The 15,511-nt window shown below is 32.7% G+C and overlaps 1 protein-coding gene across 11 annotated transcripts in view; it reads right to left on the bottom strand.

The window, feature by feature from the left end:
- The window catches only part of Mycbp2 (MYC binding protein 2), a 272,081-nt gene that overhangs the window by 214,707 nt on the left and 41,863 nt on the right, over positions 1-15,511 (bottom strand). For all 11 annotated transcript variants that reach the window (XM_058580959.1, XM_058580960.1, XM_046449465.2 and 8 more), the window contains exons 3-4: positions 10,180-10,395; positions 1,275-1,428 (exon numbers count right to left, since the gene is read on the bottom strand). In XM_058580959.1, coding sequence (XP_058436942.1) covers positions 1,275-1,428; positions 10,180-10,395 — 370 coding nt within the window. The remainder of the gene's footprint in view (positions 1-1,274; positions 1,429-10,179; positions 10,396-15,511) is intronic.

The raw sequence follows: 15,511 nt of genomic DNA, 5'->3' as shown, positions 1-15,511 counted from the left end.
TGTTGAGCCTAGGTCTCTGGCAAGCATCCATAAAATTTAAACTCACTTTAAGGAAAAAACCAACATTTTCACTCAATGAAAACTAGTAATAAGTCACAAGCTTTCTCCACAACACAAATATATTTTTATTTATAATGAATACAAAAGAAATGCCCATTTTTTTTTAGAAACTGTTTTATTTTCTTTTTCTTTACTTTTTTATTAACAAGTAAAGTTATAGAAGGTGAAATGTTAGCCATTTTGGCCAAAGGTTTAATAAAACTAATTTAAGTTAATGGTGATTTTAAGATTTGTAAAGTACTTCTAGATTCCAGGAATTTTTGTTTTGCTTTTACCCCATCATTACTATAATTAGTAAATATTTGTGCATGAACTATATAACTCTTAAACCGTAATTTCAGTGAAACATAGCAAAACCTGAAAATTTATATCCGGGCTATTTCAGTACACAATCAGATAGAGGCCATGTTACAGGAGCACACTGCATGTACTTCCTAAGAGAACTAATTCATCATAAATGTTTCAAATCAAAGTTGTGCCAATTCACCATTTTGTTTTAATTGTTTAATCTTTTAGAATATATTTTTTAGTTGTAGATGGACACAATCTCTTTATTTATTTTTAAGTGGTGCTAAGGATCAAACTCGGTGCCCCACACTTTCAAGGTAAGCACTCCATCACTGAGCTATAGCCCCAGCCCTGTTTAATCTTTTGATTGGAGTCTTAAATTGGAACAACTGTTACAGAATGAAAATTGTTCCAGTTCTAAAACCAGTTAACCCTGTGCTCTCTGATTTGTGAATCTACATTTCAAAACAGGATGTGGGAAACATAGTTTGGTAATAGTAAGCATATTTTAGAGAGGATAATTTACCATTTTACTATTATAAAATGAGTTGATGTCAGATGATCATTTTATTTTGGGGCGATATTTTGTTGTTGGGAAGAAAAAAATGAATGAAAGAAAAATTATTTTGCTTTTATTTGAATACTGGAGTACTAACAACTTATAATAAAACCACATTACAGAAAGTAAAGAAATATTTTGAAATTTAGCAAAATAGCCACAGTATTCAAGTTCTGAAATTTTAATATGGTGAGTCATTTTCCTATAAGTGAGAGTATCTAAGTTATTAATAGTCACACCTGATAATTCTGCTGACCATAAACAGCTAACCTAAAATTGAAGATATTTATGTGGAATGAACACTCTGTTTTAAAAATTAAATATTTTATATAAAAGTAGGAAAAAAAATAGTTGAATTGGCTCTTACCCAGGACTTCAGGTGGCTCTGACTGCAGGCCCTCTGGCTGCTGTCCCTGAAGCACATTCAGCAGGGCTTGGAGACTCCTCAGACACAGGGATGGGTGAGAAAATCGTGTCTCCTTGATCAATTCAAAAACTTCACAAAGTCCAACTTCAATAATCTATTTAAGATGAAAAGAAATGACACTTTATAACATGTAAGCTAATGCCACTTTCCACACAGTCTAGTTAGTACAAGTTACTTCTACACCCAATGAAAAACTGTTATGATATTTAAAAGGCAAAGCAAAAACAACACATTTAGAGAAAAAAAAACCTAGTGTTTTTAATGTGAAGATTTTGAAAAACCATCTGGTTATGAGACGGCTAAAAACAAGTGGCACTGTTTAAAAAACAGTTTTAGTATCATGAAGCCATAATATCACAGCATGAAAACAACTTGTAACAGTGAACTGGAGAGTAGAATATATCACTCAGAAGAAACAAACTTTATTAATTTACAAAGTTCATTTGGTTGTACTCAAATAAAACTCAGGGCTTTTTTTTGTTAAGTCAGGTTAACTGTTACTTACAACCATAAATATAAACAACAGCCAAAAAAATTTTAATCTTTCATCTTAGCCCTTCCTATAATAATATAATGACATATTATTATTTATAGGTAGCATCACTTATTCTTGAAAATTATCAACAAAAAAACTGAAAACTGCTTAGCCAAAAATATCCCTGATACTTTTATTTAATTATAATAGTCCTCTTTGGGACCAAGAAAAATATGACTCTATTTAGCAAAACAGATAAATCTATAACTAAAGAGTAAGAGAAAATTGTAATTTAGTAGTATAAGGATATACCTTCAGAGGACTGATGAAACAACAGACAATGAAATTCCATTTCTCAATCAATGTCAACATTTTGAGAATAATACTTATTTACAGAAGCAAGAAACAAAAATAGTTAAAATGAGAGTAATTTGTATAAATGCCTCAAAGATAAAGTCTGTTGGACATAATGGTGGAAGAATATTTTCTCTGTTGAGATTTTTACATTAGTTCATATATACAAGCACTTATTTTCTGCAGCTCACTATAGAAGATATGAAGCTATATTTGGGCTCTTGTCTTCTAAGAGTTTATAATCTAATAGGATAAATAAAACGTACATAATTCTTACCTATCCCAGACTTCTATTAAAGCACTTTTTATATTAAAGTGTTACTTACTATTTGTTTCCATTTCTCAATTAAAACTGGCACATGGTGGGCACAACATAAATAGTGATTTATTTAATTACCCACTCGTTTTGTGTGTTAAAAAGCACTGCAAGTCAGAAATATATTTTCCAGATACAATCAAATCAGTTGTAGGCATGTCAACTGTTCTAATTATCATTTGCAAGGTTTCTGAAGAAGATAAACCCAACTAGTAGAATTGTTTTAGAGAAGTTATCTAAAATCCTAGCAGGCTTGATTACAACTAAGATTCCACAAGTGTCTGCATAGAATTTCAATTGATTAAATCCATTAACTGAGAAAAATTCCACTTGATACAGTTTATTTTCCTAGAATGGACTAAAAAATGAAAACACACTAAGATTTCCATCTTCTTTTGTAATACAGGAAGTACAGGAGGAAAAAAAAACTCTAAAGTATAAAACATGGGGGCTCTATTACCAAGCTAGTGTGAGACTCTACATTCTATCATTCTTTAAGATTGCTTATTTTACTACTATGACTTTTTATAAATCTAAAAAGATTCTTAACTGATCACACTTTTTACTGTTTTATCTGTATAAATAAGTTTCCCATGGTAACATAAATTATTGAAACTTGCCAAAAACAGTTAAGACTGCTCATCAAACAGGTTCCTGATTTGTCCCTCTCGTAAATTTAAGTATTGATAACAAATGCATGATGATAGGCAACTCACATAGGAAAGAGAAAGATAGTGGGCAATACCCACAAGACTTCAGGCATGAGGACCATGGCAGAGAATTCTCCATCTGTCTAGATTAAACACTGTCACTAATTACCCATACCTTGGTTCACCGTAGGCTTATTATAAACAGGAAAACAAATACCGATAGGTATCTGATATATGGAAATATAAAAAAAAAACAACCTCAAGTTTTCCAATAATTAAAAATTAATATTTAGCTCTGAATTATTGAATAGAGTTGGTCTTTAAAGTATTTATCTGCAGCAGTATGGCTGAGTATAGAGTATTTTATTTTAAAAGTAAAAATTCTGAAATTGAACTTTACACTTCGAAGTCCATCTAAATGGCTGAAATCAAATTATACTTCCTCCTCCCTCAATTCTAGGAAGAATATACAGAACAAAAATATTGCAGATACAGTATGAGTTCATCTGGTAGAAATAAATGCATTTAAATTTTTTTCTTTTATTTATTTATTTTTATGTGGTGCTGAGAATGGAACTCAGTTTCTCACAAATGCTAGGCAAATGCTCTACCACTGAGCTACAACCCCTGCCCCAAAATAAATGCATTTAAACTGTGCACAGAAAAAAAGAGGCAAAAAAAAAAATGCTTCCTTTGAGTATTTTGGGGTTAATAACATTTCAGAAATTATTTGTAATTTCCATGTCTTTTCATAAAAAAAATTTCTGCATTTTCCATACTGTCTAGAATGATTACACAATGACTTTATAATTAGCAAAACATATGTTAACTTTTAAAAAGAATAATTAAGTATAATGATAAGATACACTAAGCTTTAATATTTTCGATGATAAACCATCACTCACCACCTAAAACATGGGTTTCCACTTCTCTTAGAAAATAGCCTTTGGGAAATTTACTGAATTTTTCCTTTACTGTTGTTTTCAAATAATTAAATTTTGAAGGCTATCTCTTATACTTGAAAGATGAAGGAACAAAGCTTAAATAACTACCTAATATAGCCAATTTAACACCAATGCTAGGAAAAGTGGGATCAAAATATACTCAGCCAAAGAAAAATGCCATAATGAGCTTTCAACATTCTACTGTGCTCTCCACAAATAATGTATTTCCAAAGGTGACCTTTCATTCTCTGGTAAATGAAATCATAAAAGCTTGGTTACATCACTTTTAGATTTAATAATAATTCTTTGCCACTATAAACCACACATTATTCTATTATTGAAAAGCTCTAAAGTCAGTTCTAACATTTATAGAATATTTTTATAAGGCTTAAAACAGAGTCAAAAGTAGGTTTATATATCACAATAGAGTAAGCAGGGCTGGGGTTGTGGCTCAGTGGCAGAGCACTTGCCTAGCAAGTGCGAGGTGCTGAGTTCGATCCTCAGCACCACATAAAAATAAATTTAAAAAAATAAAGGTATTGTGTCCAACTACAACTTATATATATTTTTAAATATTGTAAGCATACTGCCTCTTGAAATTATTCATTTAAAGCAATATTTAGTAGAAATAATATTTACAAACAATAAATAATAGAATCTACAAGGGAAGAGAAAAAGAGGAAAAGGAAAAAACAAAGAGAGGAAGAGGAAGAAGGAAGGTGAAAGAGAAGAAGAATTCTGCTTCTCGGGATTATGAAATGTTTAAGTTCTTATCCTCTAACACAAATTTATCTACAAGTACTATCATCTTCTTCTCTTCATACCTGGAGGAAAACTCATTCTTTCAACTTTTCAAAACTAATTTGTTTTTTCTAAAATATTCTTGAGGGGCTGGGGTTGTGGCTCAGTGGTAGAGCATTTGTATGGCATGTGTAAGTCATCGGGTTCAATCCTCAGCACCGCATATAAGCAAATAAATAAATATCCATCAATAACTAATAAAATAAAAAATAAATAAATAAAATATTCTTGACCCCACACCTCCCACCTCACAGAATTGCTTCTACTTGTGCTCACACAGAGATAACTCCCAAATTGATATCTCTAGCTGGCAACTTTCCTTTGAGCTTGAGCCCCACATAGTACACACTGAACACCTAACATCCACCTTAAAATCCAAATACTCAGACCTAAACTGAATCATTATCCCAGCCAAGTGCATATGCCTTGCTAGCACCTGAATAACACTGCTGAGATACAAGTCTAATAAGACTCCTTGGCTTAGGATCTTCAATGCTTTCTATTCATAAGATAACTAAACTGGTCATGTGACACCTAAGGCCCTGCATGATCTAGCTTCTGCTCTCAGCCTCTATCCCTATCTTAGCCAGTGCTGCATCCTCATTCCCATGTGTTCCGCTATACCTATCAATCATTAAAGGTCGAAAGGACAGTTATTGATTTGCTTATTATACCTACTAGAGAACACTTTCTTGAGAGCAGAGATTGTGTCTGATCCATTTGTTCTCAAGGCCTAATATAATGCTAGCTACAAACACACACATATACACACATAAAATTTACTGAAGTACAAAATAAATAAATAAGTATATGTGAATCTACATCTTTTTAAAAAATATGTAGGACTACCTTCAAATCTGTTCAGTGTTAGAAGTATGACTCTTAAATATTACTATCAAAATATTATGCAGCCATAAAATTTAGAAAGCTTTAGAGGATCTGATTTATCAGTGAAAGTTTGAGCTAGATAAAAAAAACTCAACATAAAAGGAATATGGCAAAGGTAAAAAAGCTCTTTTTAGAACATCAATGAGCAATGACTCATAAAATGCAAAAATAAATGACAAAGTCTAATAACAGTCAAATTCAGTTTAACCTTTAAAAGAAAGGGGGAGCTGCTATAAACATTGATACAGCTGTGTCACTGTAGTATTTCTATTCATAAGACAACTAAACTGGTCATGTGACACCTAAGGCCCTGCATGATCTAGCTTCTTTTAAGTACTTTGGGTATAAACCAAGAAGTGGGATAACTGGGGCAAATGATGGTTCCACTCCAAGTTTTCTAAGGAATCTCCATATTGCTTCCCGTAATGGTTGCACCAATTTGCAGTTCTACCAGCAATGTACGAGTGTATACTTTTCCCCATATCCTTGTCAACAATTATTATTGCTTGTACTCTTGATAATTGCCACTATTCCTGGAGTTACATGAAATCTTAGAGTAGTTTTTATTTGCATTTCTCTAATTACTAGTGATGCTGAATGGAAAAAGAAAATGTGGCATATATACACAATGGAATATTACTCAGTCTTAAAGAAGAATGGAATTATGGCATTTTCAGGTAAATGGATAGAGTTGGAGAATATCATACCAAGCAAAATAAGCCAATCCCACCCCCCCAAATAAAGGCCGAATATTTTCTCTGATATGCAGATGCTAATTCACAAGGGGAGAGGTGGGGTGCACTAGGGAAAAATAGAGGTACTTTGGATTAGACAGAAGTTAGTAAAAGGAGAGGAGCGGGTATGCGGGTAGGAAGGATAGTATAATGAATCAGACATTATCACCCTCTGTGCATATATGATTACATGACCCGTGTGATTCTACATCATGTACAACCAGAAGAATGAGAAGTTATACTCCATTTATGTATGATGTGTCAGAATACATTCTGTCATGCATAACTAATTAAAACAAATAAAAATTAAGGGGAAAAATAAAACTGTATTATAATGACATTTCAACAACAAATAAAACCTGCATTTAACCACGTGAGGAAAAAAAGGAGGAGGAAGAAAAATCTCAGGAGAGAAGGAAAAGAAAAGCAAGAAAAGAATGGAAGAGGAAAAACCTGAGATAAGCAGCATTTGGAGTGAAAGAAATAGTCAAAAGGAAAAGAAAAATGCCAGTATTTCTTGCCTGCCCTCAATTACCTATTAATTTAAACCATAATCCCTCAAGTGATGTAAAGGGCTGCCAAAAAACATCACCTCAAAAGTTTCACTCCTTACCCAGACAGCATGCTGACTGCCACCACAGAGAGAGCTCACTTCTCTCTTTGTATCTCATTGACTATATGAATACACTGATTCTCTCCAAGCTTAATTTCTTGAAATAGTAACTATTTCTTAATAAATTACAGGGTTCATTGGGAAGCAACTGAAAATCATTTGTCCCAACCTGACATCTTTAACTATAGTTGTTATTTATTAAGCACTTACTATTTGCCAGGTACTTATTCTCTCAAGCACTCAACATCCATTAATTCATGTAATCTTCACTACAACCCTATGAGTAAATAATAGTCATATTTTATACATGACAAAGTTGAGGCACAGATATGTCAAACCACTTTCCTAGTACCTTAGTACTACAAACCACATAACTCGTACTTTAATAGGGAGTGTTTGAACACAAACAGTTTTGCTCCATAACCCATTTTCCTAAGCAATACACTGTGTTTCCCAACAGGTCAGTACATGGTGGAAAAACTTAGTATTAAAAACTTGGACTTTTGGGGCTATGATTACAGCTCAGTGGTAGAGACTTGTCCAGCATGTGTGAAGCACTGGGATACATTCTCAGCACTACATAAAAAAATAAATAAATAAAATAAAGGTATTGTGTCCATATTAAAAAAAATTAAGAACTTGGGCATTTAATTTTCTTTTAAAGATACCCTTTTGGCTCTGTTATCATGCTGAAAATTGTTTGAGAATGCCTGATACTTTATTTCTTTAATATTCATTTATCCTAATGATTTAAAACTAAGAATCAGTTACACTTAGTCATACAGTATTTTTTAATACACACCACAGTTTATTTTCAACATCTGCATTTCTGTTGCAAAAGATTTCTCTGTACTTCACCCCACCCAATACTGTAGTGAACTTAAACACTGATTACTATAGTACAGTGTGACCTGCCCACACACAGAATCATATTCTTACAAAAGAATACCATACAAGTCATGCAGTCTTACATCCTAACATTTTTTTCCTAAACCTCTCCTAAATAAGCATAAGAAATAATAATTAGAGACCATGATCTGTACCTGGAAAGACTTAAAGGGATTAAAGAAAGAAGCTAGAATTGGTACAGTTGACACACTAGAGACAGGTAAAAAGTAAAGGATCCTGAAACAGAAGATATGGACATTGGAAGATGGCTGATTAAGAAGTCAAGGATGTTCACAAAACCTTACTATTATATGAAACAGAAAGCAAGTCATCTGCTGAAAATTAGGTTAGAAGAATCTGACAGAATCATTGAGGACAGTGGCATACTCAGGAATATCTACCATGAAATGGGCAAGAGAAATCAGATCAGAAGCACAGATTCCATCTGTGCTGCTAGTGCCAAGGAATAAAAAACACTTGCATTGTATCTCATGTATATAGACACATCAGGAAGTAAGTTTTCAAGACATACTTTTAGAATATCATTTTGGTAAAAAAGACAAAATATGAACACTTTTGACAGAAATCATTTTTAAATGTCTCTATTTAGAAAATTAGCAATATGCATGAATCACATAATCTACCATTTTTAAGTGTTTATATTTTCATCTATTCTTTTGTTATAAATATTAATTGTACTTACTATATTGAAAAACTATTTTATGTATAAAATAATATTATTTTAAAATATACAAATACTTAATCAGAATTCATTAAGAATAATTTATCTATTAAATACATGTTTTTGTAATACCGAGTACCTTATATGCATCTAGTAATAGGGAACAGTATCAAAATGGTATTGATACTGATTATTTTCCTAGACAAGGGGAGCCAGAATAGCAAGAGTACAATTATAAGCTTAGGTGGAAAAGGAAAAAGCTTTTAGCTCAGCTGCTGCTCAGCCAGGAAAAAATAAAATAAAATATATACCTGCACTAGAGATCACTCCCTTCTGGGGCACTCTCTCAGCTCTCTATGGCTCTTGGCTTACAGCAGTTTGTGCTTATTCTTGTGTTCACCTTACTGGCAGCCCACCACCTCAGAGCTCCACTTCCACCTGCAGTGGCTCACTGCCTCCATGCCAGCATCTCCACTCAGTACTGCTTCTGTACTTTATAATTGTCCCTGTAATATCCATCAGCCCACTGGTCTCCCAGCCTAGGCTTTCCAAGTACTCCCCACTGTGTTACCAACTATTAACTTCCTTGGAGCTCTAGTTAGAAAGTTGTAGTTTTCCTGGTTTGTTCCAAACCTACTCTTATCCATAAGTCAGGTTATTTTTAAATCACCATTTTAGACAATTATCAAGAATACAAGCAACAATAAGTGTTGACGAGGATGTGGAGAAAAGGGTACCCTCATACATTGCTAGTGGCATTGCAAATTGGCACAACCACTATGGAAAGCAGTATGGAGATTCCTTAGAAAACCTGGAATGGAACCACCATTTGATCCAGCTATCTTACTCCTCAGTCTATACCCAAAGGACTTAAAATCATCATACTGTAGTGATGCAGCCACATCAATGTTCATAGCAGCTCAATTCATAATAGCTAAACTGTGGAACCAACTTAGATGCCCTTCAACAGATAAATGGATAAAGAAACTGTGATACTTATACACAGTGGAATATTACTCAGCATTAAAAGAAAATAAAATTAAGGCATTTGCAGGTAAATGGATAGAGCTGGAGAATATCATGCTAAGAAAGCCAATCCCCCAAAACCAGAGACAGAATGTTCTGATAAATGGATATTGACCCATTTGGGAGGGGGGGGGGGTGTAACGAAGTAACTTTGGGCAAAGGGGAGGGGAAGGGGTATGGGGGTAGGAAAGATGGTGGAATGAGATGAACATCACTACCCTAGGTACATATATGACTGCACATGTGGTACAACTCTACATTGCGTACAATCAGAGAAATGAAAAATTGTGCTCCATTTGTGTACAATGCATTGAAATGCACTCTGCTATAATGTATAATTAATTAGAACAAATTTTAAAAATTAATTAATTTTATAAAAAGCTGAATCTTTTAACCATACATATATATATATATATATATGTATTATAGCCAGAACACCTCAAGTAATGCTCTAAATAGAATGAAGTGGCTTACCTTTGGAAGCTTGATAGGGGGTTCTTTGGATTCCTCCTCTTCATCACTATCTGATTCTCCACTCTGCACAGAGTTCTTAGATGCAGCTGCCAATGATGTTTCCTTTTTTTGCCATTCCAGAACGCAATGGCGTACATTACAGTAAATATTGAAAGCAGAAGGATTGCTATGTAGTTTGATATCTGGTATGATTACTGTATTCTCCAAGTTTTCAGACTGAAATACAAGATAGAACATTTTAATATCACATTCTTTTCTATAATCATTAACTTCCATTTTAAATAAAAATGTAAAGAATAGACAAACTAAACTGACATGCAAAAGTCATATAAGTGACATAACAAAGACATTTTAAGTCTATTCACTCAACTTCTAGTACTCTTTCTACTACCTTCACTACTTTTCGAGTAATAAAACAATTAACAAAACTGACAAGGCTAGAAAAGGTCAAAGAACTTAACAGAAATATCCTTTGGTCCCCATGATTGAATAAAGTCAACAAAGTTTAACTGCTGGAATAACATATAAAAGAACATCAATTTAATGCCTTTTTAAGGGACACCAAACATGCTATAGCATCTCAATGAACTACTAAAAATGCTGCATTACATTTTGAATTCTGTCAAAAGTATAGGGATTTATGTAGAAATTAGGATTCAACAAGATATAATTTTCATCAACTCATTAATTTCATTCTCATTCAAATAACACTAATGTCAAGAAAACTGCAATTATGTTTCTCAAACTCTCTCTTAGCTATCAGTTTGTATAAAGGCTAAAAAACCACGTGGTTGGTAATCTGTTAAAATAAAACAATTTACTTGTTTAAACATGTAAACAAAAATGCCCAGCGTTTCACTTATCAGATAGATAGCACTACACTTTTGATATCAATATGTACATTACAAATATAGAAAAGTGTTATATTTTGCAAATTCAAGTTCTAACAATTAGAGTATGTCCAGGAAGTATATGTAAGGGAAATAAAACGAAAACTCAAGTAAAAATACTCTTGGTCCTCAAATTTTGCTCTTCTTCCATAAAGAATTTGGGGAAAAGGAAATATCTCATTAAATAAGAAATATTCCAAGAAAACTGCCAAGAAAAAGTTAAACTGGCATGTAACCTGTGAGCATATCTTTGAGAGATTAAAAGAAAGCAAATAAATATCAACAACCCAAATTTAACAATATATAAAAAAGTAATACACCATAACCAACTGGTATTTATAACACAGGAACAATGCTGACACAACAATGGAAAAGAAATTAGTATAATTTCTCATCAAACAAAATAGAGTAAAAAACATAAAATACTACAAATAAACATGGAAAAATATTTGACAAAAATATAATACCAATTCAAAATAAATTATCTAAACACATTAGGAGTAGAAGGGAATTTCTTCAAATTAATAAAGGGTAACGGAAAAACCCACACCTAGCATAACAGATTGAATGATGCCTTTTTCTAAGATTGTGAACAAAGCAAACAAAACTACTCTCAGTAACTCAATTCAGTCGTGTATGAGATACACTATCCAATAAACTAAGAAAACAAAAACAAACAAAAAACATAATCAGAAAAAAAAAGTCTTCATTTCTGGAAGGCTTGTAGAAAATCTTAAGGAATCTTCAAAAAGAAAAATAAAATAAAAATAAAAGCTTCTAGAAGTAATATGTGGATTAGGCAAAGTCACAGGATGCAAGATCAGTACATAAAAACATGTAATATAACCATATACAATGAATGAACAATTTTAAATGTCATTTTTAAAATAATAGCATTAAGTCACAGACAAGAAAAAAATATTTGCAAATACATATCCAATAAAGAATTAGTGCTCAGAATACATAATGCCTGAAACTCAATAGTAAAAACAAAGAATCCAGTTAGAAAGTGGACAAAACACTTGAATCATTACCAAAGATACAGAGAACAAAAATAAGCTCATAAAAAGAGATTAGCATCATTAATCATTACGAAAATTAAATTAAAATAAAATACAGTACACATATAATTTTTCTTTCATTTTAATTGCTTTTTTCTTCATGTGTTTATTATTTAGCCTTGGTTTAACTTTTGGAAAGGTAAAATTTTACGTGGGCTTGAGTTGTTTTGATCTTATTTGCTTGTTAATACCTTGGGTTTTGTTCTTCTTATTTCCCCTTTCTCTTTCTACATCTATTAACAGCCAAATTTTCCCATTCCATCTTCCTCTCTTTGTTTACTTTTAGCTATTTGTCATTCCTCCTCCTTTATAGCCATCATACCACCTTCTCTCCTGTTTCCATCTTGTTCACTTTTTCAATATTTTAAACCTTCTCTTGCCTTTCCACTCTATTTTCTCTTCACTTAAGGATCAGTAATTTTCACTAACTGAAAGAATTATATAGTTTATGTAATTCCTACCCCATTCATGTTGCTGTGACTACACAATACATTGTAGATACCTGCTGTTCAACGTCTGCTCTAGTTCAGTTATTTATTGCCAGTGCTAATGTCAAATACTGACCACAATACCTCTGCAAGTGGTAATTAGTGTTATAGATGTTAAAGTAGATAGCAGACACTTATTTTAAGGCTATACATCAGTTGCTAACACTACTGCTATTCCTTGCTCCCCCTTTCTCTAAGATAAGTGGGAAGTGATAGGGACACTACAAGTTCACAGAGTAGAGATCCTGCTGCTGTACCATACTTCCAAGTAACAGAAAACTTCACTCCATGGAAATGGAGGTGAAAGTGGTTAATACACCAGGTTTATTCAGAAATCTTACCCTGAGTTTTTAAAGAATGAGAAGAACCAGGACCAGAAACCAAGTACTATACTAGGACTTGGGAAGCATGTATAAAAAATAAAAGTACAGAAAACACATAAACACATGGAGATTAAAAAATATTCTTTTAAAGAACAAATGGAACATAGAAGAAATGAAAGAAGAAATCAAGCAATTTCTTAGAAACAAATGAAAACAGAAATAAAACATATTAAAATCTATGGAATAGTATAAAAGAAGTTCTAAGAAAAATTTATAGCACTGAGTGCCTATGCTAAAAACAAAAAACAAAAACCAGAAAGATCCCAAAATGATAATTTAATAATGCTATGCCTAAGGCATTAGAAAAGGAAGAACAAACTAATGCCAACATCAATAGAAGATAGGAGATAATTAAGGTCAAATCCAAAATTAATGAAATTGAGAATTTAAAAAATTATAAAGAATAAATGCAACAACATGTTGGTTCTTCGAAAAGATAAACAAAATTGATAAACCCTTCGAAAACAAACAAAAGAGAGATAAGACCAAAATTAGAGATGAAAAAGGAAGTATCACCAGACATTTCTAAAATCCAGAAGATCATTAGATAGTATTTTGAAAATTTATACTCTGATAAACTGGAAAATCTAGAAGATGTCAACAAATTTCTAGATATATATGACCTGCCCAATTTGAAACAGGAAAATACAATAGACAATATCACAAATAAAATTTAATCAACAATTAAAAACCTTCCAATAAAGAAAAGCTCAACACCAGATGGATTCTCGGCAGAACCCTACCACACCTTTAGAGAACACGGTCTTGTTCAAATTATTCCATGAAATAGAAAGGGAAGAAATACTCTCAAATACATTCAACAAAGCTGGTATAATCCTGATACCAAAATCAGACAAAAGAAAGAAAATTACAGATCAACATCTCTGATAAACATAGATATAAAAATCCTTAATAAAATATTAGCAAACCACATTCAAAGACACATCAAGAAGATATAAGGACACATTCAAAGACACATCCCAGGGATATAAGGTTGGTATACACAAATCAATAAATGTAATTCACTATATATATATGCAACACCCTGGGAACCAAGCCTTTAACACCTGGGTCTTTGGAGGGCATTTAAGTATCTAAGCTATAGCAGTAGCTAAGCAATTAGGAAGAAACCAAAGTTGAAAGACATACTACCTAATTTCCACACTTATTATATAAAGACAAACCTAGCTCAACTAAACAAAACACATTCAAGAAAATGACACAAACAAATATGGCAAACTGATTTTTTATAAAAATGCCAACACAATTCACTGGAAACTAACAAATGGTGCTGAATCAATTGAATATCATTGTGAAGGGAAAAAAAATGAACATGGACACTTAGAGCCAAAATTAACTTGAGATAGACCACAAACCTAAGTATATTAGATAAAACTATAAATTCTCCATGAGCAATGTAAAGAAGAAAATCTTTATCTTAGGATAGACAAAGATTTCTTAGGACACAAAATACAGGCATTATAATAAGGGAGAAAAAAATCAACTAATTGGATTTATAAAACTTTTGTTTTTCTCAAGTACTATAAGGAAAGAAAAAAGCAAATCAGAACAGGTTTTGGAATACAGATATCTGACAAAGTCCTTGTATCTATGATATATAATTCTGACAATTTTACAAGAAGACAATTATAAAAGGAGGAGCAAGATCTCAACAGATATTTCACGAATAGCCAAGCATATGAAGAGATGTTCATGTCATTAGTCATTAAAGAAAAGCTAAAACCACAGTGAGAAACCCCTATATGCCAATTATAATTACTAAGATCTTAAAATCTATTACCATGTTTTTGCAAAACTGTGAAGCCACTGGATTTGTCATATACTGCTTTGAGATTGTAAAATGAACCACCATTTTGGAATGATTTTTAGTTTCCTTTTTTTTCCCCAGTACTAGGGATTGAACCCAAGGGCACCCGACTATTGTTTCTATATCTCCAGACCTCCCTGCTTTTTTAAAATTTTGAGATAGAGTCCCCTGAGTTTGCAAGGCTCACCTTGAACTTGTGATGTTCTTGCCTCAGCCTCCTGAGTGGCAGGGATTACAGACGTGTGCCACCATACTCGGCAGTTTTTCAGTTTCTCAAAGAACTATATTTACCATGCAACCTGTGAGGAAAGAACTAACACTGCAGGTTTGGTTGCTTAGTCCTGTATTTTTCTAAGAAAACTGTGATTGACTCTTGGCCAATCTTTGGGAATGTGGATGTTTTAACTTTTTTTATGGTAGTGGTAGACGATTTTGTTATAAACACCTAGAGCAATGGAACATAATTCCCAGCCTGTCAGACTGCTTTGCACAAACATCAAAACTGATGATGAAACCTGAGTTTCACTTGCCATGGCTGCCTGCTTAGCAGAATGCGTCTAAGTGACAAAAACCACAAAAGTCTGAGTTCCTAAGACTCAACTATGCTTCCACACATTTCACTGTAGTTCACTGCCAGAGCAAAAGCATATTCTACATGCCCAGATAAGAACGAACTAGGAAG

Source organism: Marmota monax, unplaced genomic scaffold, assembly GCF_021218885.2.
Source record: "Marmota monax isolate L192 unplaced genomic scaffold, Marmota_monax_Labrador192_F-V1.1 WCK01_AAM20220418_F8-fsc00137, whole genome shotgun sequence".
Taxonomy (NCBI): domain Eukaryota; kingdom Metazoa; phylum Chordata; class Mammalia; order Rodentia; family Sciuridae; genus Marmota; species Marmota monax.
This window is presented reverse-complemented; position numbering and strand designations above follow the sequence as displayed.